Raw genomic sequence first — 26311 nt, 5'->3', positions numbered from 1 at the left:
AAGTTACTAAAATGTCAGTTTACTCTCTTGTCAGTTTACTCATCTGTAAAACAGGATACTCTTTAGTACTGCTCAAAAGACTAAACAGAAAAACATGGTTGTTGTCTGTTGCTGTCTAGAAAAATACATGGCACACAGTAGGTACTCAATTAATGTTGGCTAATTCTTTCCTCTAACTGTGATCTTTTGACCAAGTCACTTCCACTCCCTGACCTTTTGTGCTGCACATTACCCACCAAGGACTGGGTGGGGAAAAACTAGTTCCTTTCACCTGTAACCTCATCCCGGACTCTGGTCCTTTTATCTGTAAAATGCAAGGGTTGGGCAGGTGGATTCCCAAGAGTCTGTCATCTCTGAGAGTCCCCTCTCACCCAGACCCCTCCCAGAGGAAGTCCACATCATGATAGCTGCTCAAAGAAGCTGAGTTAGTGCAGTTTCCCTGCTGGTTACCCCAGGTGTGGACCCCGGAAGGAAGAGCAGGGAAGGGAACCGACAGACAGATACCTAAGCCTAAAAGAGGGGAATCATCCTCGACTACTCCCTCTCTTTCATTCTCACAGCCGGGCACCAAGCTCTGTTCATCCATTCAACAAATATGTGTTAAGTGCCTACTACATGGCAGGCACTGTTGTAACCACAGACAGTAAAGCTGTGAACACAACCCAAACTCAGTGTTCCCATGGTGCCTTCATTCTCATCAGTTTGATCTCTCCAGTCCATCCTCTCCTCCCCATCCCCATGACTGGGCCCTGGTCCAAGCCTCATTTTTTATGCCTGAACCACTGCAATACATTCCCATTGATCTCCCTGCTCTAGGTTCTCCCCTTCTGCACCAGTTGCCAGAGGAACTTTCCTAAAGTGCAAATCCTGCCTCGTTATTCCTCAGTTTAAAGCTCCATCAGCTCCCCACAAGCTACAGGGCAAAATCCAAGCTCTTTGATGGTTATTTAAGACCCTTCATGCGCTGTCTCTGCTGGCCTGTCCTGGTTCAGCTCATTCCACAGCCTCCTCCCACCCCAACTTCAATCCCACCCAGTGCTCTGCTCTTAACTCCGACTGTCTTTTTTCCCATGTTGGCTGCCTGGGAAAAAACCTCACTCATCCTTCAAGTCTCAGCTTAAACATCACCTCCTACACGAAGTCTTCCCTGAGCAGTGTAGATGGGATGGGTTGGCATGAGCTTAGGACGCATTAGAGCAAAACTCAAGAGCTCAGTCTCTGGAGGAGACTCTCTAATCCTGTCTAATCCTGGCTCTATTATTTACCAGCTATGTACTCAGGTAAGGCATTTAACCTCCCTGAGCCTCAGTTCCCTCCCCTGTAAAATGGACACACTGATAATACCTACCTTGAACGGCTGTGGTAAGAAAAATGAGATAATGTGCTGAAAAGTCCTCAGAACAGTGTCTAACACGCAATAAGTCCACAATGAATGTTAGCTAAGGAAATATTTTTCTGAGCTCCTACTATGTGCTGGGCACTTACACATGTATTACCTCATTTAATTCTCACAATTCCGTGAGGAAGATATTCTTTACATATAGAAGTCTACAAACAAGCAAACTCATAGAAAAAGAGATCAGATTTGTGGTTACCAGAGGGAGGGATGAAGTGGGGGAAAAGGGGATTGGGTGAAGGCAGTCAAAGGTCCAAACTTCCAGTTATAAGATAAATAGGGAGTTCTCTGGTGGCCTAGTGGTTAGGATCCCAGGCTTTCACTGCCGCAGCCCGGGTTCAATCCCTGGTCGGGGAATTGAGATCCCACAAACCGCATGGTATGCACCCCCCCCAAAAAAGAAAAATAAATAAGTACTAGGGGTGCAACAACATGATACATATATTTAATACTGCTGTGTTATATGAAAGAAAGTTTTTAAGAGTGTAAATCATGAGTTCTCACCACAAGGAAAAAATATTTTTTTCTACGTCTTTAATTGTATATCTGTATGAGATGATGGATGTTCACTAAACTTATTGTGGAAATCACTTCGTGATGTATGTAAGTGAAATCATTATGCTGTACACTTTAAACTTACACAATGCTATATGTCAATTAGAGCTCAATAAAACTGGGAGAAAAAAAAAAGCTCTGCAAAACCAAGGTTCAGAGAGGTGAGGTGGTTTGCCCAAAGTCACACAGCTAAAGACCAGCAAAGATAGGCTTCAAATGCAAGAGGTTGTATAGCTTCAAAGTCCATTCTCTTTGCTGTTACTACTGTTATTACTTCTCCAACAACTACCAATAATAATCATAAAACAGGTTATCCTTATTAGTTGAAGGTTTGGAGATAAATTTCCCCTGCTTATAGAATCAACCCTTTAACTCAGCATTCAAGGCTGTATATTGTTTCCTTTTCCCACATTGCCCAGTTTGCATCAACAGTCAGTACCCTTCCTGCACACCAGGCAAACTAAGTTGGAGCCCCCAGACATTCAGGCTCCATGAGGAGACCACGATAGAAGGGGAGCCCACCCCGGATTGCTGCAGAGCCAGGATGTTAGCTAGAAAGGAAATAAGTGACAGTGTTGGGTAAACAGCTAAGCCCCAGTGCCTGGTGGCTAGAATTTGCATGTTCTCTGGCTGATTCTCTGCTCTTTACCTGCCTGGCTGATCGCCCAGTCTAAACAAATTCTGCCCTAGAGGCCACTAACTTCTCACTGTTAAGTTAAAGCTAGACCATCTTCTCAGCTGTGGTGGGGGACAGAGCAGGGTACAAGGGCAGGAGAGCTCTTATGACAGACTTCCCTTGGTTCTAGCTGTGGTTGTCAGGGAGAGGGAAGGTGGGCCTCTAGAAGCTGCTGACCCTGCTAACTTGTAAAAGATTCTGCATGAGAATCACAACTCACCCCATGCAGCCCTGCCCAGAGCAGGGAGGGCAAAGGGGCCCTGCTGGCGTTAAGACTCAGGTCCAGAAACGGGAAAACAGAAATGCAAACATCATGGCTGGCTGGTGGCCTGGGGGCACGGTGGCCTCGTGCCAGCAGCTTTGAGAGGGCACAGAAACTGTAGAGTGTAAGTCCAAAGGGTGCAAAGTCAACTGGTGGTGGGGAGGTCAGTGCCCAGCCTCCCCTTCCCCCGGGAGCCTGTGGTCTTACCTACCTGGACAGGCCCTGGCGACTTCCTGGAGAAACGTTCTGGTGTGTGAACCAAAGGGGAGCTGGAATACGAGGCTGAGCTCCGCTGTGTCCAGCTGGACGGTGACATCTGAGCCTGCACAGGGGAGGCAGGAAATGAGCCCCTGGCCTCCAGGATGCTTAGGTGCATCTTTAGACTGGAGCCCCCAGCATGGAACGTCAGCAGCCCAAGCTCCCAAAGCCCCTTTGACCCTTAAGCTGGGGCAATAAGGGAGCCCTCTGTACCCCCAGCTTCAAATTAACATCACCCTCAGTCTACAAAGGGGGTGGACCTCAGCTCTGAAAATTCAGTAAGCCTCACCGTAGCCTTCTGGACGGAGCCAGAAGAGACCAACTTCTCAACCTGTAGTCTACCCCCTGCCCCACCAGTGGAATGAAAAGCACACAGAGGCGGACAGGGGGGCCGTCCGTCAGTCAGTCTCCCTGACTGTGCCAGACACACGCTAGTCACAGGGAACACCACGCTGAAGACATCAGACATGGCCTTGTCTTCAGGGAGCTGGAGTGTGGATGGTGTCTGGCTCATAGCGTAACCTCAGCACCCAGCAGGCACATGGCGAGCACGCAAAACATGTGCTGAACTAATGAATGAGTAGGAGCAATGCCGCAGACTGATCAAGAGCGTGGGCTCCAGAGACTGGATTCCGAGTCTGAATCCTTGTCCCACCACTTGCTAAATTACTTAATTTCTCTGGGCTTCCATTACCTCATCCATAAAATGGGGATGAAAGCAGCGATGACCTCACAGAATTGTGAGGAAAGCACGTGATGTGTGTAAAGCTCGTTAGCATAGTGCCTGGCGCGAGGTCATCATTGATTAAATATTCATTTCTATGATTATTAGTACTACCTCTGCTATTACGACTGCAGTCCAGCAAAGAACACCGACATTAGATAGGCCACTATAAATAATTAAATCACTGTGGGTGACAGAGAGGTGGTAAGGACGAGACAAAGGAATGCGTATGAGTGAAATACAAACACTTTCGGATACAAACACGCTCAGGAGTTCAACAAAGGCTCCCCGAGGAAAGTCAGTGTGAACTGAAGCCCTGGAGTATAACTGGCTATGCGAAAAGAGGAGTGAGGGCTTTCGAGAGGAGGAAGTAGCGTGTGCAGGGGCTCCGTGGTGAACACGCGTCACGTTTGAGGTGCTTGGAATGCAGAGGATTCCAAGTGCAGCAAGCAGGGAAAGGAGTGACTGGAGAGATGACCGGGGCCTCATCCTGCAGGGTCCTGCGTGCCACAGTGAGACGATCAGAAAGTGCTTTTACTTCACACCACTCTTCTCTCTGCAGATTCTGTTCCCCCTGCCCCAACTGGGACTCAGACTGAAAGGACCACTCACCAAGAAAGTAGACTTCACCATCCAGGGACACTGCGGGCAGGGAAACGAAAGGGCCCTTAGCAACTGAGCATCATCCTTCCTCCCAACGCCCCACCTCCAACAAGGGCAGAAATGACCCGGGACCCCAGAGGAGAGGGATCATCCTGTCCAGGCCCCTGTGGCACCTTCTTCCAGAGCGAAATCCCGAGAGATCGGCACGATCTGGTCCAAGGAGACATCATCCCCGGTAACGGCCATCCTCCGGTGTGTGTACAGGAAGAGACTGAGGGCAGGAAGCAGAGTGAGGACAGGGGGCCTGTAGTCTAGTCGTCCCTCAGGCCCATCGGGGAAGCCTCGGGGTGCTCGCACTCTCTCCTTGGTTCCTGGGGCTGTGCTCATGCCTCTCTGCTCATGGTACCCACCAGAGACTGTTGGGTCATCAAAGCTGAACTTGCCTCATTTCGGGGAGCCCCTGCCTTGTTAGTAAAACCCATGTTTGATCTCCCCCTGTGCATTCTAGCACTGCAAGTGACAAGAACAGGGCAATCTTAGCCTCCCCACTCCCTCCCTGAACCTCAGCTTTTTCATCTGTAAGGTGAGGGTGGTGGGTTCAAAAATGTCTAAGGCTCCTCCTTCCCAGCTCTGAGACCCTAAGGTTCACTTTCTGGCTGTGAGACCGTTGACAAATATTAATTATTCTCTCTCTGCTTCTGTGTAATATGTGGGTATTACTAGCAACATTTATGGAGCCCTTTCTATGTGCTTCACAGCATTTTAAACACTTTACATGTAGTAACTCATTTTAATCTTCAGTCTGGACACACTGAGGTTTGCTCAGGATGACATGGCTCGGAAGTAACAAAGCCTGAATTTCAACCCAAGACAGGCCACAGGGCTCAAGATCTGGAGCGTATGTTCAACCATCTTCTTGAGAAGTTTTCTCATCAAATTTTGAGGATTATATGAGCTAAGACTACAGAGGGCTTGGCCTATAGTGGTCAAAAACTATTATCATTATTACAATTATTCTAGAAGCCTCAGACTCTGCCCTAGAGGGCATGAAGTCCAGCTGGAGGGACAGTGGAGAATAATCAAACCCAGGGCCAGAGAGGCAAGGACTGAACCAGTCACTGACGCATGTTCCTGGCCACCATGTTCCGGGCGGTAACACACGAGTCCCAGGAGGCGGCTCTGCCTGCTCTCTCCCTCACACAGCGCTCCTTGCACCGCCTGCAGCTCAGGGTCAAGGCAAACCAAAAGGGAGCCGGGCCCCAGGCCTCGCCCAACCCAGCCCACCCCACCTGCCCTGCCCTGCCCTGCCCCGCCCCGCCCTCACCCACACAGATTCACTCTGTGGTTTCACTTCTCCCACCCTTCCTCATCTGTGAAATGGGGAGAGTAACCCCCAACGTCACAGGGGGTGGGAGGATAACTGAGTATTTAAAGCACCCGGCAGAGAGTCCAGGACTAACTGCTTAGTATGTACAGGTTTCCATCTCCCCCTGAAGGCACAGAGAGAGGGAGGCAAGCAGACAGACACGTAGACACCTGCCATTCCACTTCCCAAGGCCAGGCACGGCAGGCCCTGGGGCTGGGAGCTCGGCACCCGCAGGGAAGGATATGATGATGCAGTACTCCCCCTCAGCCAGGGTCTCCTGGATCGCCACAGACTGGTCCATGCTGGCCCCTGCTGAGCAGACACGCCCCGGGGGAGGGCAGATGGGAGCCCCTTAGGTCAACAAGTCACTCAGGAGGTTATGGAGCTGCCTGAGGGAGGGCTGGGGGCAGGGAGGAGGGGCTCTGTGCTGGGAGAAGGCGGAGGAGGCCCCATCCGCTCCCTCCTCCTCCCCCTCCCCCTTCCCCTGAGAATGAGCCTTTTAGTTTCTAGGGAGAGGGGCCATCCCTTTGCCTCCGGTGAGAGGTACAATTTGCTGTACCGCCCTTTGTCTTGAAGGGCATCCAGTCGCTTCTAAGTGGGGTCCAGTCTATTTGTTGGACGTGGGGTGCCTTGTCCCATTGCTGGAGAGGAGGACAAGTCCTATTGCTCCTGGGATGGGGCTCTGCCTTCCTTTTTGGGGAGCAGTATTAGTCCTGCTGGCACCTCTCTGGGCAGTGTCAGGGGTGTATCTGCACGTATCTCAGGAAGGGAGCTCTCATCCTAAACAAGGACCCCAGTTCTGTCCCTTTTTTCCTGGAGATGGGAAAGTGTCCCGTTACTCCTTGGCCCTCCCCCAGCCCAGCAGGCCCCATTGCGTCAGCCGAAGGCCGAGAGTGTCCGGCTCTGACAGCATCAGGACAGGGGTCCCAGCCCTTAGCTTGCCCAGTCCCTCCTGCCCAGCCCCGCCCTGGTTTCCCTGCTCCGCACCTGCTCCCACACCCCTGCCATCGCCGCCTACCTCCTGAGCTGTCCCCGCTGCTGGGTGTGCGGAACACCGCGGCCCCGGGACCCAGCCAGAGACTACATTTCCCAGAAGCCCCCACGCCACACGACGGTCAGCCAGTCTGCAAGGCCCAGCCTGCCCACGCCAGTGCGGGGGTGGGGTGGGGGTGGGGTGGGGTGGGGGTGGGGTGGGGTGGGGTCCTCCCTGCCCCCGTTAACTCCTTAGGTCTTGGGCTACCCTGGGCTCCCTATTCCGGAAAGATTTTCCTAAGTACTTGCCCTCGGCTCACCCTCGGTCCTGGAAGTCATGGGGCCAGAGCTCCCCTCCCAGGGCCTGGAAGGAAGATGGTCACTTTAAGGAAAAACACTTTCTCAATTTCATCCTCAACTCCTCTCATTCCAGGCAGGCCAACACTGGCCTCTACTGGAACGCTTCCTCCCCAGCTAACTACCCCATCCTAGCTTAAAGGAGAACAACACTGTGAAGAACCACTACACCATTTTCCAGGTGTAGAAACTGAGGCTCAGAGACATTAAGCAATTTGACCAAGGCCTCGCACCTAGCAAAGTGGCAGAATTGGGCCTCAACTGAAAGTGTGACTCCAACTTCTGTGCCATGGACACTGCCACATGCCTCCCTTTCCCCCCCTAAGCCTCAGCGCTGTGTGTGTGAGGTGTGTGTGACAGGAGCACCTGGTCCCGCCTGCCTCATGGGGCTGTTTGGGGATAAAGGATGAGAATGCACATTGTAAAAGGTGTGATCCTGTTCATATGCAGTACTGTGCTGAGGCTCTATCCTCTCTCCTTCTCAGGGAGGAAAGAGTTCAGGGGAGGGGGCCACTCAGCTCTCAGGACAGCCTGAGGCTGTACTTTGCTGTTCTCCGGCCCCTTCCCCCAATTCACTGGCTACAGGCACCCGGGCAAGGTCTTCCTCCTTTGGGGCCTCGATTTCCCACCTAAGATAAGCAGGCTGCTCCAGATGGACAAAAAGGACCAGCTCAGATCAGGGAGTCAGGACCGGCCTCTCCCAGCCTATTGGCCATTTCACTAAGCTGTAAGCTCCCTGAGGACAGGCTGTATCTTTTCCTCATCACCCCAGGGTAGTTTCTGGGACACAGCTGACCCTCAGAACATGTTTATTGAATTAGTGAATTATCTTAATGAATACTCTTTCTCTCAAGCTTTGACCCAAACTAAAGGGTAAGTGCAGGGGAAAGAGTGAGCATGTGACTTCTAACCCATCCTCACTCCTTTTTCCCTAAGCTTAGAGTTGCTGCCTTAGTGACCAGTTCAAGTTTGTATACGCAAACCTCTTCCAGAAACAGACATCACCTTCTTCCCAATCTTCTTCTTTTCCTGGAAATATCCACAGCATAAATGGAGCTCAAGTTTATTTGAATTTGGTTTCAAAGCTGTGTGGGGGATGAGGAGAAAGGGGATTGATTTAGACCCTTAAAGATAAAGGGGGTGGTGGTCATTGCAGGAAAGCAGGGGAACCCCAATTCCAGCCCCCCTCTTTGTGTCAAAGTCTGGGGAGGATCTGGGAAAAGTAGACGGGACCGGGCATTTTTATAGATGAAGAAACTGTCCCTGCAGGACTTTGGGGTCCTCCTACTTGATGGGGGTCAGATAGGAGACTGTTCTGTTTTTCCAGACAAATCCCAGCCTCTCCTTGGGAATGGGGCTAAGGCCCTGTCCCCTTGGAGAGCATCATGTTCAGGCCTAGGCCCTGGGAGCCTCTAGCACAGAGTTGTGGACTTGATAAATCCCTCTCACTAAAGATACAGCTACAAGGACTTCCCTGGTGGCACAATGGTTAAGAATCCGCCTGCCAATGCAGGGGACATGGGTTAGAGCCCTGGTCCGGGAAGATCCCACATGCCGCGGAGCAACTAAGCCTGTGCGCCACAACTACTGAGCCTGTGCTCTAGAGCCCACGAGCCACAACTACTGAGCCCACATGCCACAGCTACTGAAGCCCGCACGCCTAGAGCCCGTGCTCCTCAACAAGAGAAGTCACTGCAATGAGAAGGCCGCGCACCGCAACGAAGAGTAGCCCCCGCTCGCCACAACTAGAGAAAAGCCCGCTCACAGCAACGAAGACCCAATGCAGCCAAAAATAAATAAATTAAAATAAATAAATGTATTTTTTTTAATTAAAAAAAAAAAGATACAGCTACAGGAATCAGAGCTGGGGGTGGGCCTGGGGACTTGCAGGGCCTATGGGACCTTCCTGCCTGCCGCTCCCTGACTGCTGAGCGAAGGAACAGCAGCAGAGCGCCAGCCAGGGTCCAGGGCAGGGGCCTCCTTGTGGCCCCTGGTGCGGCCCCGTTGAAGTGGAGGTTCTCATGCAGCTGGAGGCAGCTGCCTGAGGCTGAGGCTTGGCAGCACTCCTGGTAGCAGGGCTGAGCCACAGCCCTGTGACACCTGGGCGTCCCTGTCACGCAGGCCTGGCTGCACCCTGCAGTGTAGCCTGAGCTGGACCGTTTCAGCTGCAAGAAGAGATGAGACCGTTCATCCTCCCCTTGCCTTCGTCCCCCATTCACAGAGACAAAAAATGTTAAGTTGGGTTGTGGGCTGAGCTGAACTTCCTTGGACCCCTCTCTCCACCCCCATGAGGCCAGCCAGCCAGTCCCCAGAGAACATACAGGGTGATCAGAAACAAGGGGGCAGGTCACAGACACTTGGAAGATTCCAGCCACTGCCTTGGATTTCAGCATAATGTGGAGCTCAGAGGGTCGAGCAGCCTGGCCCTCAGCAGGTCTAGCTCCAGCCCGATTCGGCTGCTGACCCATTCGTCGAGCGGGGGAGAAGAGAGGCCTGCAGTTCTGAGGGAGGGCAGCACCCAACCTTGGAGCACTGCAGGGGCCCACCTCACAGAAGTCCAAGCCCTCGGGGCACTCGGCCACAGCTTTCTGCCTTGGCAGGAGATTTTCCCCTTGAAGAGAGAGTGAAGGGAAGGGTAAGGGGTGTGGAGCCCTGTGAGCTCCAGACAGAGGCGGGGCTGGAGCCCCATCCTGCCTGTCCCACTGGCCCCAGCCACAGCCACCCCTCGCTGTCCATTCCTGCTTCCACTTCCCAGAGCAGGCAGATGTGGACAGACACTCATGTTTCTCTTGGGGGCTGGCAGGATGGTGGTTACCAGTGGTGGAGTGGGAAGTGTCTTCTCCTCTGGGATGGTCAGGTGGCCTAGGCCTGGGAGCAGAGCAGAGCTGTCTGGGGAAGGGCTATGACACGTCTGCTGGGGGACAATTCCTCTGCAAAGCCCCAGGCCGCCCCCCAGGGGAGGGCATCTTGTGTGTGGACTTCACAACCTGAAACTCTCCCATCTCTGCCACCTGGAGACTCACAGGAACTTGCTCTGGCTTCCTTGGAGCTTGTGGGGAGGAGAGCACTGGCCCAGCTGGGCAGGGAAAGGTGGCGAGTCGGAAGGGGAAAATCCAGAAGGGGTGGGGCACTGAGGAGGAGGGTAGACCTCAAAGCTAAGGGTCAGCCCGACAAGGTTTAGAGGTTGGGGTGTTGATAGAGGCTGGGGAGGTTGGGGAAAACAGCTCAGGTGTTGGGGGCCTGTCAGAGGGTGGGCTCAGAGCTGGGCGCTAGTGGGTGGGCAAGGCTCAGGGCTGGGGACAGGTGGGGCGGGGCTCAGAACTTATGGGGCCAATGGGAGGAAGAGTCAGAGTGGAGGGCAATGGAGGAGGGGCTTGGAGTTGGAGGACCACGGAGGAGGGGTTCAGAGCTGCAGGCTAGGGGGATTGTCTCACCCGAGGCCGACTGGTTGAGCTCCAGGCAGAGTGGGCCGCCACTGCAGCACTGCAGAGAGCCGGGTCTGGGGCTAGAGGCCTGCAGGTAAGGGCTGGGGCTGGTTTCATTTCTCCCCTCACAACTGAGGCTGCACCAGGCCATATAGTGGGAAGCGTTGAGTTGGATCAGCTGGGTAAAGAGAGTGCCTGCGAGTCCAGGGGGATGGGGGGTGGCCAACCAGTCCTGGGCCATATCTCAACTCTCAGGGCAACCCAAACACCGACTCCTCTCTCTTCTGCTTCAGCACCTCCCTCCCAGCACCTTACTGGAGGTACCTGAATGTCACACCCCTTCCAACCCTGCAGCAGCCCCTCCTGGCAGCGCCCTGCCTGGTCCCCCACAGCAGCCCTACCCCTGCACTCGCAGTAGCTCTCCCCTGCGCTGCACTCTGCTCTTTGGTTGAAAGGCTCTGCTTCCCGGTTTGCACGCCTCTCCATAGCAGTGGAAGCTATGGAACATCTGTGGGAGGATTTGAACGCTGTGGCCCTCTTCCCACGGGTGAAGGCATCCAGGAGGCTCTCTCCCCTTTCACAGACTGCTCCTGCCGCTGGACAGGAGCGGGGGTCAGCTGGCTTCTCACCAGGTTCTGGGCTACCAGTAGGACCTGCAGTAGGACTGGCAGGAGGAAAAGGAGAGAGGAGACCACTGCAGGAAGCAACCAGCTCAAGAGTCAAGGTTAAGGAAAGGCCATGCAGCGGTTAAGTAGAAGGGGCCACGACACAGGTGAAAAGAAGGGATAGCCTCAGGGCCCAGGAGCAGTCACAGGTTAGGGTTGGTCACCTGGACCAGGAAAGGCTGGGGTCCCTGGGCTTAGGACAGCTACCTCTGAGCAAAGCAGCCTGATGGCTACTACAGGTCACAGACATCTTCTGAGAGGTAGGCCAGGAGCCCGAGAGAGTGAGGGACTGGTCCTGGGCAGCCCAGGGGAGGGCTGCAAACAGAGATTCCCATTACTACGCTATGCAAAGGAGTAAACTAAGGCTGGGAGCAGGGGGGTCAACTTGTATGGAATAAGGGGTCCCAGGGGCTGGGCTTTTGCTTCCCGCAAGTCATACTTTCAGAGTGACATTGAGGCAGGCACAAAGGGGCCTGCAGCCTGGTAACGGCCCCTTTGAGAGTAAATGTTGTTGTTGGCATGGCAACAGCAGCATCCCAGGCCCGAGGGGAGACAGAGCTGGAGCAGGTGCAGTGACAGGAAATAGACATCCGGTGCTTCTGATGCGGCCTCATTTGCCTCTGACATCAGAAGCTGCTGGGGGTGGGGAGTGGCGGGTGATGGGCTTCCTCAGAACCCAGGGCAGGGAAATGCTGGGTCACAGAGAGGGTCAGAAGTCAGGGCTCCCCTTGTCCAGATTCTTCAGGGTTCAGACCCAACCCTGTTTCTAAATCAGAGGTGAGCTAAGGGCAGGAGGTACCTCTCAGACCCTGGATAGCTGGATGCGAGCTCTGGTTCCCCCAGGACGAAGGGATCAGATCTGTAAGGGTCTGCTAAGCCCAGGTTCAAGTTTTTCCACGCGAGGCAGAAAACTGCTGGAGATGGGAGAGGGGGACCTTATTCCCATCTTCCCGCCCAACCCTGGGAGGCTGAGCACAGCCCAGCCCCCAGATTTCCCAGGGCTAACAGGGCATGTTTCCCTGCCATCAAGGGTTGGCCCTGCGTCAGCACTTGGATCTCACAGGTGATGGCTGCCAGGGTGATGTGATAGAGGAGAGCCTGGACCCTGTCTGGGCTGGGCCCCTTCTGGCCATGGTCTTTAATGCATGAGTGGGGCTGTGCTCAGAATCCTGGGTGCAGAGGTGAGGCAGGGTAGGACCCCTTGGCAATAGGGGCCACTTCTCTCTCCACCCTCACCCCTCCTTACTACCAGGAGCCTCAGCCCCTCCATTGCTCCCTCCCCTCCAACGCTACACTCAAGAAGTGTTCTCATCCAGTTACCACCTCTCAAGGGGACTTCAGTCTCCAAAGGCAAATAGGTCAAGAGGGGGGCCCAAAGGTTCTCCCAAGCCCCTGTGTCCTTGTGAAAGGAAGGACCCAAGCCTCCCACACAGCCCCTTTCCCACTTCCTGGTTGGGACAGCTGAGGCTGGAGGGACAGCTCAGGAGTGTGAGGGAAGCAGACGTCAAATCAGAAAGCCGGGCGAAGCTTAGACGGTTACTTGGTATCTGTGCTAGTTCTGCTCCTTGCCCATCTACTTTAGTCTGTGCATGTCTCCATAAATAGAACATTCCCAGTATTCCCTGAGCCCCACCCCATCCCAGCTGTAGACCTACCTGCGCACCTGAAGGTGTGGAGGGCAACCAGCGTGTGTGCCTGAGGCAGGGAGGCTGCAAGCGCAGCCCCTGGAAGCTGGCGGCTGCCCCCCCTCCCCTCCAGTCATCTGTTAGCTCTGGCAGTTCCCTCTGACGCTGCTGCCACCGGCGACACAGGCAAAAGAAGGAAGCACAGCTGATGTCCAGACTGAAGCCAGAGGGAGAAAATAAAGTCAACTGGCAGGTAGAAGGACCCCACTGGAACGTGTCTTATCTGTGTAGATGAGAAACCCGGCAGGTGGAGCAGGCTCTCAGAAGAGATGAGAGGGATGGGAGGCCAGGGTCGTCCCAGGGCCCACCTGCAACGGGAGAACTCTGTCTGTCTGATAGTGGAAAGGGGAGTGGGTGGGGAGAGGTCACAGACCCATTCCTCCCAAGAGAACTTAGAGACGAGGCTGCCAGCAGGGCAGGATGGAAGGATGAAGGGAGAGGTAGTTATCATCCGAAGGATAAAAAAATGTAAAAACAATGCAGAGGGAAGACAAAAACCTCACCTTTGTCTGACGCTCACTTCCCAACACATGGGTTACTTTTAGGGTGCTCCCTTTGTAGAGCCTTCCAGCACAAGCTGACCCAGCGAGGGGAACAGAAGGGAAGTGGAGGAAAGGGATGACAGCTGAGGCTGGACACAGATTTACTGGATTTCCTCTCAGAGGTAGGGAGAGAGGAGACTCCCGCTTCTGGGAGGTTCATCCCAAGATCAGCCTCTGGGTTCAGCAGGGCCAATCTGGGGGTCAAGCCCAGATTCCTGCCTGGGCTGGGAGGGCAGGCAGAGTCCTGCAGTTGCTCTGATGGAGCAGTTTCCTCCTTGAAAAGTGAGCTGAATCATCTGTTCCTGGCAGGCAGTGCCCTGGCAGAGGCTCAGACTCCAGGTCTAAAGGAGAGATTCTCATAAGACTCAGGAACCAAGGACGCACTTCTGGGGATTCATGAGCCCCTGAATTGTGTGCAAGAATGTATATGCAGGGACTTCCCTGGCAGTCCAGCGGTTAACACTCCCCGCTTCCACTGCAGGGGGCGCAAGTTTGATCCCCGGTGGGGAAACTAAGATCCCGCATGCCATGCAACACTGCCAAAAAAAAAAAAAGTATATGCAAGCATACTTTTCTAAGGAGAAAGTCCACAGTTATCTTTGTATTTCCAGAGGAATCTATGATCCTTAAAAAAGGTTAAGAACTACTGACCTAAACCCAGGAAGAGCACCACTCCGCTCTCCTTAGCCTAGTAAGGGGGCTCAGCTGTAATCCTGTTCTTCTTATAGCAGACCCCTGAAGGCCAGACTTCAGGGAGCCACCTCTGGGGAGAACCACTGCTTCTTTCTTTCTTTATTTTTAAATAGTTATTTATTTATATAAATTATTTTGGCTGTGCTGGGTCTTAGTTGCGGCATGCGGACTTCTGGCAGCATGTGGGATCTAGTTCCCAGACCAGGGATCAACTCCGGGCCCCCTGCCTTGGGAGCGGGGAGTCTTACCCGCTGGACCACCAGGGAAGTCCCGAGAACCACTTCTGACTGATGCAAGTTTGCAGGCACCTCCTGAGTAACTCTGTGCCCCTCAGGGCTGGGTGGAGCTGGCCACACAACTCTTCCAGCTGGCCCAGGTGTTACTGCACCTCCTTACCTCTGGGTCTGCTCCCACCATCTCACATCCACTTAATTCTCAAGATTTGCAAACCTAGCTGTGCCTGGCACGTGGAAGGCACTAAAAAATATTTGGATGAATGTAACAAATGAATAAAAGGAGTCTCCGCCCCCGCCAGGGGCTTGTTTCCTCCCAGGCACCTCTGGCTCAGTTCACAGGATGACTAGTTATCTGGGCAAGGATGATGGCAGGACTCCACAGAACCTGGTCCCACCGCCCCTCCACACTGTAAAGAAAACAAACGGGCTCTTGGAACGCTCCATTGATTGACCTTGCCGTCCCAGGTACCCACTCCTGAAGAGGGGGCTCAGAGGAATGTGACGGTGGGAAAGCATCAGGTGTGTCCCTGGGGAGGCCTGATGCTGCTACTGCCCCAGCTGGAAGGCTGGAAAGACATCCCCTCCCATGTTTACCATCTCCCAGGCTTTAACTCTCTTCTCAAATGGCAATGTCTCCTTGCACTTTGGGCCTATTTTCAGTTATCAATGTTTTTAGTTGGCTCAATTAGGTTTTATTATCCATTCGCTCTGCTTTAGAAACTCAGGCTCTGGCGAGGTTGTCCAACTGGGGTTTTAAGCAACTGGAGGAGCCAAAAAGTACAAATGAACATGTGAGGAGTTGCCCAAGGGATGGGTTGAACCAGTAAGGAAAATCCCAACCTGGTGGTGAAACCCTACTCATGGAGATAACTAGGGCAATAGATGAGTGTGAGGGAAAGGCCAGCTCTGGAGCTGGGATCCTTCCAAGCAGACGTATAAGTAGATATATTACAAACAAACTGAAGGTCTGGGTGCTGAGGGGCAAAGGGGCCCTCTGGGGAATCCTGTTCTGGCCCCGGCCCTGGCCTTCAGATGACTGTGCTGTGGGCAGATCAGGGCCCCCTGGCTCCCCCAGTTCTTTCCCTTTGGGATCTGAATCCCTCAGATTCAGATCCTGAGGCAGCTGCTCAACTCCACCCAGATCTTGGCTATCTGGGCTTGGAGAACACAAGAATATCAGCCACTTCTCAGTCAAGTAAGGATCCCATGGAAGACAAAGGGAGACCAAAGCCTCTTGTTCTAAAGTAGCAAGCAGGTGAAGTCAGTGCTGGTCTTAGTTTCACTGTGTGCCAGGCTGCTGAGGCTTAGAGAAGGGGCAGGGCAGCAGGCCCATTCCAAAACAGCCCAAGTCCTTCCTTTATGCAAATAAAAAGGCAACCCTGGTGCCACAACTTTGTCCTTAGCAGAGGTCCTGGCTCACCCTCCCCATCTTTCCCTAGTACAGTATGCGCACGAATGGCTGACTCAACTAAGGGCAGGGCTTATCCTGGGGTGATGCTCATTTGGAGAAGTGGCAGCAAATGGGAGTGGAGAATGAGGCTAAGTCAGAATTACCCAGCATAATATATGTAACATAACAGGCGCTCATTAAACTTCAGTTGCTACTGAAGATCGTGAGAAAGAGGTAGGGAGGTGTTAAGAACTAGAGGACTGAATTAGTACATAATCCCGGGCTTCAGAACAAGACACATTCAGAACAAGGGCTGGTTTTATTTTCCAACAGAATCTTTTTTAATATAAAACAAAGATAAAACACACCTCAACCCTGCAATATGCCAGCATGCCTTGCTTCTACAAGATGCATGCTAGTCCGTAAGACTAAGTAGCAAAGAGTCTTTAGGAGCGTTTGGCTGGGAGGAATAGAAAAAGCAGATCTTAAGGAAGATTGGGCTAGCCCCACAGCTGAGAAACATCCCTGAACACTAGAGCAGTCCTTGTCTTTTCAGATCCTCGTACGTCTTCTTATTCACAACATTCCCACTGGAGTCTTCGTACTCTTCCTAAAAGGGAAGAGGAACACCATTAGCTACACCTCCTGGGAGAAATGTTTGGAGCCAACCTCTGGATACCTGAGCTCACCCTGGCCTGATTCCATGCCATTCGTCTAAGACAGCCTTTCTCAACTGGGGTTCTGCTCTATTGCTCACAGCACCTATTAGACATCTAGGATGGTACCAATTAGGACCGATCCTTGTGGCTATCTGAGAAAATAGTTCATTCAAATCACTGCGTTTAAGATGAGGAACCCTGGTTGAGAAAGGCTCACTTAAGACATGGTTTTCAAATGGTTCCCAAGAATCCTAGGTTTCTGCCTAAGAGACCACTACAGGGGATGAAAAGCCAAGGCTGAGCCTCTCCACATCCAGAGCAGTTCTGCTTTTTTCTATTTTATTTATTGGAGTTCTACATTACTGTCTGAAAAAGGCTTTGCTGCTAAAAAAAAAGGGACACTGAAAACCACTGACCTAAAAGAGAAGCAGCAGCTACCGTACCTCACACACACATCATTCCTCATCTCTGAAATCTGTTCAGGATGACTATCTCAGGACCAAGGATAGCTCCCCACCACAGGAGAAGATCATCTCTCATCAGATGCTCTCCTCAAAGGATATCTAATGTATGACATGGAGTCTCAACTTCTTAGCTTATGAATCCTCACGGCAGGACAAGACACAGGGCACTCCTGCTTGCCACTTCAAAACTTCAGTGGGAGAATATAACCTGTCTTAAGACACAGATTTAAAGTCTGACACATTTAATTTAATATCACCAATGAATTAGGCTTACAAGTCAAGAGCCAATTATAGATATTGTCACATTACACTTGCTATTGCAGTGAACCAGGGACCATCTCTTACCTCCCTTCTACATGGTGAGGGAGCTCTGTCACTTGATGCTATCCCTGATGCTACGTGAGCACTCACCTCAGTGTCAGGCTGCCATCGTTCTGACGCCTTCTGCAGTTTCAGCTTGGCCCACACTGCAGGACGAGAAATGATCAGCAATCAGATTCCACTATCTACTGGGTACAAGGTGTTACAACACATTCCTCATTAGGATCCCCCTGAGTGCCTGCCCTTGAGACTTCTACCTGCCCCAAACTGGAATTTTGGTTCTGGATCGCCTGTGGACAAACCCCTTTCATTGCAAAATTTACCATAATGTTTCTTTGCTGTAAAATAAAAGTTGGATCAAATCTAACCAAAGACCTCTTAGAATTGAGAACTGATACTCTCAAAGGAAAAAGATAATGTGGTACAACATATAGGAATTATTGGAAAAAGTGACCTTACTGTATTAAAGTTCATAATAGAAGAGATTAAGAACACTAGACTTTGTCAAATATGTCTATTTAAAGTCTGCTGCATAAGCTCTATTTACAGTAGCCAGGACATGGAAACAACCTAAGTGTCCATCATCGGATAAAGAAGATGTGGCACATATATACAATGGAATATTACTCAACCATAAAAAGAAATGAAATTGAGCTATTTGTAATGAGGTGGATAGACCTAGAGTCTGTCATACAGACTGAAGTAAGTCAGAAAGAAAAAGACAAATACCATATGATAACACATATATGGAATTTAAGAAGAAAAAAAAATGTCATGAAGAACCCAGGGGTAAGACAGGAATAAAGACACAGACCTACTGGAGAACGGACTTGAGGATATGGGGAGGGGGAAGGGTGAGCTGTGACAGGGCGAGAGAGTGTCATGGACATATATACACTAACAAACGTAAGGTAGATAGCTAGTGGGAAGCAGCTGCATGGCACAGGGATATTGGCTCGGTGTTTTGTGACAGCCTGAAGGGGTGGGATAGGGAGGGTGGGAGGGAGGGAGACGCAAGAGGGAAGAGATATGGGAACATATGTATATGTATAACTGATTCACTTTGTTATAAAGCAGAAACTAACACACCATTGTAAAGCAATTATACCCCAATAAAGATGTTAAAAAAATAAAATAAAATAAAAAAAATAATAAAGTCTGCTGCACATATTTCAAAAACTTCAGAGGAAAAAAAAAAAGTGAAATATCATGGCCAAAGAGTCTGAAAGATAAGATGGTTCAACAAACACTGAAGACATTAAAACGAGAATTCTGACAGTTCAATAACTAATTATTCCAAAGATCACGAAAAGGGGAAGACATCTACAGACACCACCATAGCTTCAGAGGGAGGGGATCAAACACGTACAAAGACAGGACAGATAACAAAACTAGGGAAAGAACAACTTAAACCTGTAAGAATGGTGTCAGGAAGGTGCACCCTTAGAACAAAGAGCTATGTGGAGCAGATGGGACAGGTCTGCTGCTACAGAGATAAGATGATAAAATATTAACAGATTACAGTGAAAAGGAACAATTACTTGATTCTTATATCCTTTCACATTTCCCATCAAGTAGAACAATCTCTAAACTTGACCACACTTTAAAAAAAAAAAATTTGGGGCCATACCGCATGGCATGCGGGATCTTAGTTCCCAGGATCGAACCCATACCCTCCGCATTGGAAGGCGGAGTCTTAATGACCAGGATGACTAGGGAATTAATAAACTTGACATGATTAGAAGGTATATCCTATAGAGGAAGTTGAAGTCTAAGATGGGTGAAGAAATAGTAAATGAGACAACATGTAAGAAAGTGCTTGGCTCTGTGCCTGGTGTACAGCCGCTCAACTAATCATCTTTTCCTTCCTTGCTAATTGCCTTAAATTAGCTGAAGTCTTCAGGCCCAGATAATATGCACATTACAAAGGAATGGAGAATTTACCACGTGCCAGGGCAGGGCCTTATCATATTCTTTGTCCAGGCCATTCAGGAATCCAACCCAGAGTGGTTCGAAAATACCAGATATCAGAAAGGCTGTCATGATTTTCTTTTCTTTTTTTTTTTTTTAAGACAGAGTGTGGGCCATCTCAGAAGGTGAGAGGCCCCGAAATATAGGGTGGTTAGTTTTTTTTTAAAATAAATTTATTTATTTAATTTATTTATTTTTGGCTGTGTTGGGTCTTTATTGCTGTGCGCAGGCTTTCTCTAGTTGAGGCAAGCGGGGCTACTCTTCGTTGCAGTGCGCGGGCTTCTCATTGCGGTGGCTTCTCTCATTGTGGAGCACGGGCTCTAGGCACGCGGGCTCAGTAGTTGTGGCTCATGGGCTCTAAAGCGCAGGCTCAGTAGTTGTGGCACACGGGCTTAGTTGCTCCGCAGCATGTGGGATCTTCCCGGACCAGGGATCGAACCTGTGTCCCCTGCATTGGCAGGCGGATTCTCAACCACTGTGCCACCAGGGAAGCCCCTGTCATTATTTTCTTAAAGAAAAAAGTGGATGTAGGAAACTGGAGCAGTGAGGGAGATGTTACTCTTCAGAGGAATCTGAAAACAATTAGAAAAAAATGGAACCACCTCTGGGGGCCAGCGTGGGTTCACTAAGAATAAGTGAGGCAAATTAATTTGAATTTCTATTTTTGATGGGATAGTGCCGACCTGATGAAAGGTATAGACACAGGATATCATGATTTTAGCAAAGCGATTGCTCTCACAGGCAATGTCCCTAGAGTTCATGAAAACATTGTAACTCTCATGATACTGCCATAAACAAGATGGTGTATTTGAACCTGATGCTATTAGTTTATTAGTTTAGTAGACTTATACCTAGTGAATATTGGTCAATTGTGACCAACCACCTAAATGGGGAATCTCTGGTGGCAATTCCATAGGGCTCTTTCTTAGCTGTCTTTTGTTCACCTTAAAAAAATCATAAGTCTGGAACGATGGAATGATTAAAATAATAAATTTATAAGTGAAATCCTTCATTTAAGTAAAAAAAACAAAAAACCTACTGTAACTTAAATGACAGTACTGAATCTCTCCCTCCTTGCTAAAAGCACCAAAAGGAAAACTTCAACAGAATGATCTAAAACAAAGACAAGCAAATCCAGTGTGACAGCTGTGTCAACGGTTACTTCCTTGCCCACTCCCATTAGGGAACACATCTTCCCAAGGTGCTCTGGAAGGTGCAGTCCTGATCTAACAAGTAGCTATTTTTGCTGCCAGCTACTGAAAAGACAGCTGACTGGACTACAGATGTCACCTGATCCAGCTGCACCTACCTACTGTCTTTCCCAGATATTAGAAATTGGGACACTGAGAGACTGAGCTGGATGATGGCAGGCTCTGAAAACTAAGAAAGGTCATACAGGGCAAGGGCTAGAGTTGTCTTCATTGTGAGCTAAGGCTTAAAGAGAAGGCACAAGGAAGTGGAGAAGGCATACATGTAGAGGGAAGCACAGCTGGATAAGCATATACTTGCTAACATGATGGAGGGCATGGAGTTAGGTTTTAATTGGTTCTCTTCCTCATAACCAAAAATCCTTAAGATGTCTAGTTTTGATGCTTTCAAAAAACCCCAAACCCAAAAACCACACACAAAATCCAGGTTTTATAAAAAATAACTATTCCACCGATAGGAAAAGAAGAAAAATTGCAGAAACTCTACAGAATAGAATTAACTTTGATTTCATAATTGACTGGTGCCTACTATTAGTGAGACACCTGAGATAAAGTCTGTCATGATCTTGTGGGAGTCAAGATATATAAAACCATCTATCTGTTACTGAAAGTCCTAAAGGAAGACAGAGAGTTAATCTAAGATACTTAAAGGGAGGAATAATCCCTGGGAAAAGAAAGGGAGGGGGAAGGTGATGATAAATTTGTAATAAACCTATAAATGATCTATTGGGGGGGTATGAAAAGAGAAAGTGATATTGAGATAGAAGTGAAACTACAAATGCTTCTATTGAGATAGAAGTGAAACTACAAATGTAGAGAAACTACAAATATTAGAACCTACAAATATTCAAGGGAAGTCATGATGGGTGGAAATGATACAATAAATCAAAGAAGTGGTAATAATAATAATATGCATATAACAGAAATTGATAAACCTAGACACCTGAATAAGGAGATAAATATTGAAAACAATATGGATAATGGAAAAATCATGAACCTGCCAATAATATTCTGGAAAAAAAATTAAGTTTTCTAAAAATCTTTGTATGGCTAAAGAGAAAATGCATAAAGTTTTTTCTGGACTACACCTTAATGATCATCTCAAAAACATCTACTTGATGATGATTTAAAAGAAGGCAGGATAGCACTGTGGAAAGAGAAGAGACTGCTGTAGAACAGACATGGGTTTGCTCCATGGCTTTCTTCCACTTACATGCTATGTGACTTTGAAAAACTTACCTCATTTTCCTCTTCTGGAAAATGTGGGGGACCTCCTACATCACTGGTTGCTCTGAAGATTAAATGAGTGTAAAAATCTCCTATTTACCTGGCATACACCAGGCACCTGGTAAATGGTAGCTAGTAATAGTAAGATTAAACTCCAAATGAAAAGATAAGGGTGACTTTGGATCTCACGCCTCAGACTCTGCAGAGGAGCCCACAAGTGAAGCTGATAATCATGGCAGCTTATGCTTCTTTACTGAATACATTCTACCCTGTGGTCAGACAGGCTATAGCACTTGACCTGCATTATCTCATTTAAACTTTGAGACAACTCTCTGAAGTAGATATATCAATATTATTACCACCCACATTTGATGGATAAGGAACTAAAAGACCTAACTTGTCCTGTGTCCCATAGTCAGTAAGTAAGCGGTGGAGCCATGATTTGGACCCTAACCAGTGGCCTCTCCAGAGTCTGCACACTTAACCACCACATGAAACTATATTAGGAATGTGGTTTTGAACCAACTTTACCCTTGAAGCAGAACATATGAAAACATATAAAACTTGACAGAATTCATCAACCAAGTCCTAGGGAAAAAGATCATGACAAGACGTAATGGAAGTAAAACCTACTATGCATAAAATAAATAAGTTACAAGGATATAGCACAGGGAATAGAGCCCATATTCTATAATAACTATAAATGCAGTGTGATATTTAAAAATACTGAATCACTATACTGTACACATGAAACATATAATGTTGTAAATCAACTATACTTCAATTAAAAAAAGTGAAATAAAAGAGATAATGGCAATCTGAAAGCAGAAAAAACACTTTTTATAAACAAGGTGATAAGAATATTGATAGATCTGAGATTAAAGACATAATGTCTCCAGAATCACTATGAGGGTAAGACGTACAGAATTTACACTGCTTCAGGCCATCCAGCTATAATCATCTCCTATAAATAACTCAACTAATAATACATATTAATAATAATAGAAATTTGTAGTAGAAAGAAACTATTAGATGAAACATTAAAAGACTTCCCTGGTGGCACAGTGGTTAAGAATCCACCTGCCAATGCAGAGGACACAGGTTCAATCCCTGGTCTGGGAAGATCCCACATGCCGTGGAGCAACTAAGCCCATGCGCCACAACTACTGAGCCTGCACGCCACAACTACTGAAGCCTGCGCACCCTAGAGCCTGTGCACCACAACTACTGAAGCCTGCACACTCTAGGGGCTGTGTGCCGCAACTACTGAGGCCCGCACGCCTAGAGCCCATGCTCCGCAACAAGAGAAGCCACCGCACCGCAACAAAGAGTAGCCCCTGCTCACTGCAACTAGAGAAAGCCCGCACGCAGCAATGAAGACCCAACACAGCCAAAAAACAAAGAAACATTAAAGTTAGAAATGTTAGAAAACTACCTGTCAAAGAAATAGCTTCAAGTCTACTATATAATCTATGTAAGTGAGAAATCTAACAAGATAACCTTTCCAGCAAAGGAGTTAAATATAAATAGATCAATTAATACACATTGTAAAGAGCTTAATATCCCTATACAAGGATAAGCACTGATGACTGGGGTAAAAAAGAGCCCACATTTGCTGCCAAAATTTTGATAACTGGGGAAATGGTCTAAGTCTATTACAATAGAACAAACAAGCTATCAGGTAATGGGAATTTCAAAAAGAAAATGGGAGTGATCAATAAGGTTACAATACAATATTGAGTTTATGTGGCTCAAATAACACAAATTAAAATATACACAAAACTGGCAGAAATGCAAGAGACAAAGCTTAATTACAACTGGAAATGTAAACATGTCTTTATCAGAATTCAAAAGAAATAGATGTAAGTATGAAATTAAAAACCTGAAAACTGCAGGAAATTTAAACAGTCTACAGGTGGAGAGACATACTTCCTTTCAGGTATACATAAATCTTTAACAAATCACTGACTATATACTTGGACACAAAGATAAAATACATTCTAAAGGCAGAAATTCTGTAACTTACTGCATGGACCAAGAAAAAAAATAAAAGAAACAATGAAAGAATCAGTGCTTTTAAAAATAATTACTGAATTATTCTTTAAAACTCAGAAACAACCTCTTTAATAAACAAAGCTCTAAATATAACATATCAATAATGGATATTTCCAATGGATTCTTAACAGAATGATGACTAGTTCTAAATGCCTGTATTAGAAAGAATAAAGAACAAAAACAAGAAAGTTCTTGACTAACCAAAGCAATTTTGAGAAATAAAAATAGTGCTAGAGGTATCACACTCCCTGACTTCTGACTATACTATAAAGCTACAGTAATCAAAACAGTATGGTAGTGGCACAAAAACAGACACCTAGATCAATGGAACAGAATACAGAGCCCAAAACAAACCCATACACTTATGGTCAATTAACCTATGACAAAGGAGGCAAGAATATACAGTGGGGAAAAGATAGTCCCTTCAATAAGTGGTGCTGGGGGACTTCCCTGGTGGTCCAGTGTCTAAGACTCCACGCTCCCAATGCACGGGGCCTGGGTTCAATCCTTGGTCAGGGAACTAGATCCCACATGCCGCAACTAAGAGTTCAAATTCTGCAACTAAAGATCCCGCATGCCTCAATGAAGACCTGGTGCAGCCAAATAAATAAATAAATATATATCTTTAAAAAAGTGGTGCTGGGCTTCCCTGGTGGTGCAGTGGTTGAGAGTCCGCCTGCCGATGCAGGGGACATGGGTTTGTGCCCCAGTCCAGGAGGATCCCACATGCCGTGGAGCAGCTAGGCCCGTGAGCCATGGCCGCTAAGCCTGCGTGTCCGGAGCCTGCGCTCCGGAACGGGAGAGGCCGCGGGGGTGAGAGGCCCACGTACCGCCAAAAAAAAAAAAAAAAAAAAAAGTGGTGCTAGGAAAACTGGACAGCTACATGTAAAAGAATAAAATGAGAACATTTTCTCACATCACATACAAAAATAAACTCAAAATGGATTAAAGACCTAAATGTAAGACCAGAAACCATAAAACTCATAAAAGAAAACAGACACAGAACACTGTATGACATAAATTGTAGCAATATTTTTTTTGATCTGTCTCCTAAGGCAAAGAAAACAAAAGCAAAATAAATTAAACTTAAAAGCTTTTGCACAGCAAAGGAAATCATTAACAAAATGAAAAGACAACCTACTGAATGGGAGAAAATATTTGCAAATGATATGACTGATAAGGGATTAATATTCAAACTATGTAAACAGCTCATACAACTCAACAGCAAAAAAACAAACAACCTGGTTAAAAAATGGGCAGAAGATCTGAATGGACATTTTTCCAAAGAAGACATACAGATGGCTAACAGGCACATGAAAAGATACTTAACATCACTAATCATCAGAGAAATGCAAATCAAAACCACAATGAAACATCACACCTGTCAGGATAGCTGTCATCAAAAAGACCAGATAACAAATGTTCACAAGGATACGGAAAAAGGGAACCCTTATACTGTTAGTGGGAATGTAAATTGGTGCAGCCACTATGGAAAACAGTATGGAGGTTCCTCAAAAAACTAAAAACAGGGCTTCCCTGGTGGCGCATTGGTTGAGAGTCCACCTGCCGATGCAGGGGGCACGGGTTCGCGCCCCGGTCCAGAAAGATCACACATGCCGCGGAGCGGGTAGGCCCATGAGCCATGGCCGCTGAGCTTGTGCGTCCAGAGCCTGTTCTCTGCAACAGGAGAGGCCACAACAGTGAGAGGCCCACGTACCGCCAAAAAAAAAACGAAAACAAAAACTAAAAACAGAAGTACCGCATGATCCAGCAATTCCACTCCTAGGTATGTATCAGAAGAAAACAAAAATACTAATTCAAAAAGATACATGCACTCCCAACATTCATAGCAGCATTATTTACAATAGCCAAGATATGGAAGCAACCTAAGTGTCCATCAACAAATGAATGAATAAAGAAGATGTGGTGTATGTATACAATGGAATACTACTCAGCCATAAAAAAGGATGAAATTTTGCCATTTGCAACAACATGGATGGACCTGGAGGGTATTATGCTTAGTGAAATAAGTCAGACAGAGAAAGACAAGTACTGTATGTTATCCCTTACATGTGGAATCTAAAACACAAAACAAAACAAGTGAAGATACTAAAACAAACAGATTCACAGATATTGAGAACTAGTGGTTACCAATGGGGAGAGGCAAGGGTCGGGGAGGCAATATAAGGATAGGGAATTAGAGATACAAACTACAATGTATAAAATAAATAAGCTACAAGGACATATTGTACAACACAGAGAATATAGCCAATATTTTATAACTTTTTTTTTTTTTGCACAGCTTGTGGGATCTTAGTTCCCCAAAACAGGGACCAAAGCCGGGCCCTCAGCAGTGAAAGCATGGAGCCCTAACCAATGGACCACCAGGGAATTCCCCAATATTTTATAACTTTAAATGGAGCATAATCTATAAAAATTTTGAGTGACTATATTATTCATCTGAAACTAATATCAACTATACCTTGAAAAAAAAATAAGTTCTTGATTATAGACTTAAAAAAAGCACAAAGAAACAAGATTGAAGAAAATAATAGTAAAAAGGAAATAGTAATGGGGTGGTGGTGGTGGGATGAATTGGGA

At 48.0% G+C, this 26311-nt stretch overlaps 3 protein-coding genes across 10 annotated transcripts in view; all 3 read right to left on the bottom strand.

The window, feature by feature from the left end:
- Nucleotides 1-6156, bottom strand: part of INPP5B (inositol polyphosphate-5-phosphatase B) — a 47026-nt gene extending 40870 nt beyond the window's left edge. For 5 of the 6 annotated variants that reach the window (XR_007475267.1, XR_007475268.1, XR_007475270.1 and 2 more), the window contains exons 1-5: nt 6085-6149; nt 5598-5692; nt 4648-4745; nt 4484-4513; nt 3101-3211 (exon numbers count right to left, since the gene is read on the bottom strand). Coding sequence is in view for 3 of the 6 variants with exons in the window: in XM_033422094.1 (XP_033277985.1) it covers nt 3101-3211; nt 4484-4513; nt 4648-4745; nt 5598-5692; nt 6085-6141 (391 nt within the window). In the remaining 3 variants the exon portion in view is untranslated. Of the gene's footprint in view, nt 1-3100; nt 3212-4483; nt 4514-4647; nt 4746-5597; nt 5693-6084 lie in introns of all 6 variants that reach the window. The other variant, XM_033422106.1, reaches the window with a different exon arrangement.
- Nucleotides 6157-8264: 2108 nt separating this feature from the next.
- On the bottom strand, nt 8265-15992 carry LOC117200148 (uncharacterized). Of its 3 annotated transcripts, XM_033422113.2 has the most exons (5): nt 13448-15992; nt 12915-13101; nt 11195-11258; nt 10604-10776; nt 8265-9780 (listed from the first exon to the last, which is right to left on the bottom strand). In XM_033422113.2, the coding sequence occupies exons 4-5, from the start codon at nt 10743-10745 to the stop codon at nt 8999-9001; spliced, it is 924 nt and encodes a 307-aa protein (XP_033278004.1). In that variant the 5' UTR covers nt 10746-10776; nt 11195-11258; nt 12915-13101; nt 13448-15992; the 3' UTR covers nt 8265-8998. The 3 variants fall into 3 exon arrangements, with proteins under 3 accessions (XP_033278004.1, XP_033278003.1, XP_033278002.1); XM_033422112.2 differs by having other exon boundaries at nt 11195-13101; XM_033422111.2 differs by having other exon boundaries at nt 10604-13101.
- A 113-nt stretch (nt 15993-16105) lies between these two features.
- The window catches only part of SF3A3 (splicing factor 3a subunit 3), a 29270-nt gene continuing 19064 nt past the window's right edge, over nt 16106-26311 (bottom strand). Inside the window, exons 16-17 of the mRNA XM_004266432.3 lie at nt 17340-17395; nt 16106-16415 (exon numbers count right to left, since the gene is read on the bottom strand). Coding sequence (XP_004266480.1) covers nt 16338-16415; nt 17340-17395 — 134 coding nt within the window. The 3' untranslated portion in view covers nt 16106-16337. The remainder of the gene's footprint in view (nt 16416-17339; nt 17396-26311) is intronic.

Source organism: Orcinus orca, chromosome 1, assembly GCF_937001465.1.
Source record: "Orcinus orca chromosome 1, mOrcOrc1.1, whole genome shotgun sequence".
NCBI lineage: Eukaryota > Metazoa > Chordata > Mammalia > Artiodactyla > Delphinidae > Orcinus > Orcinus orca.
This window is presented reverse-complemented; position numbering and strand designations above follow the sequence as displayed.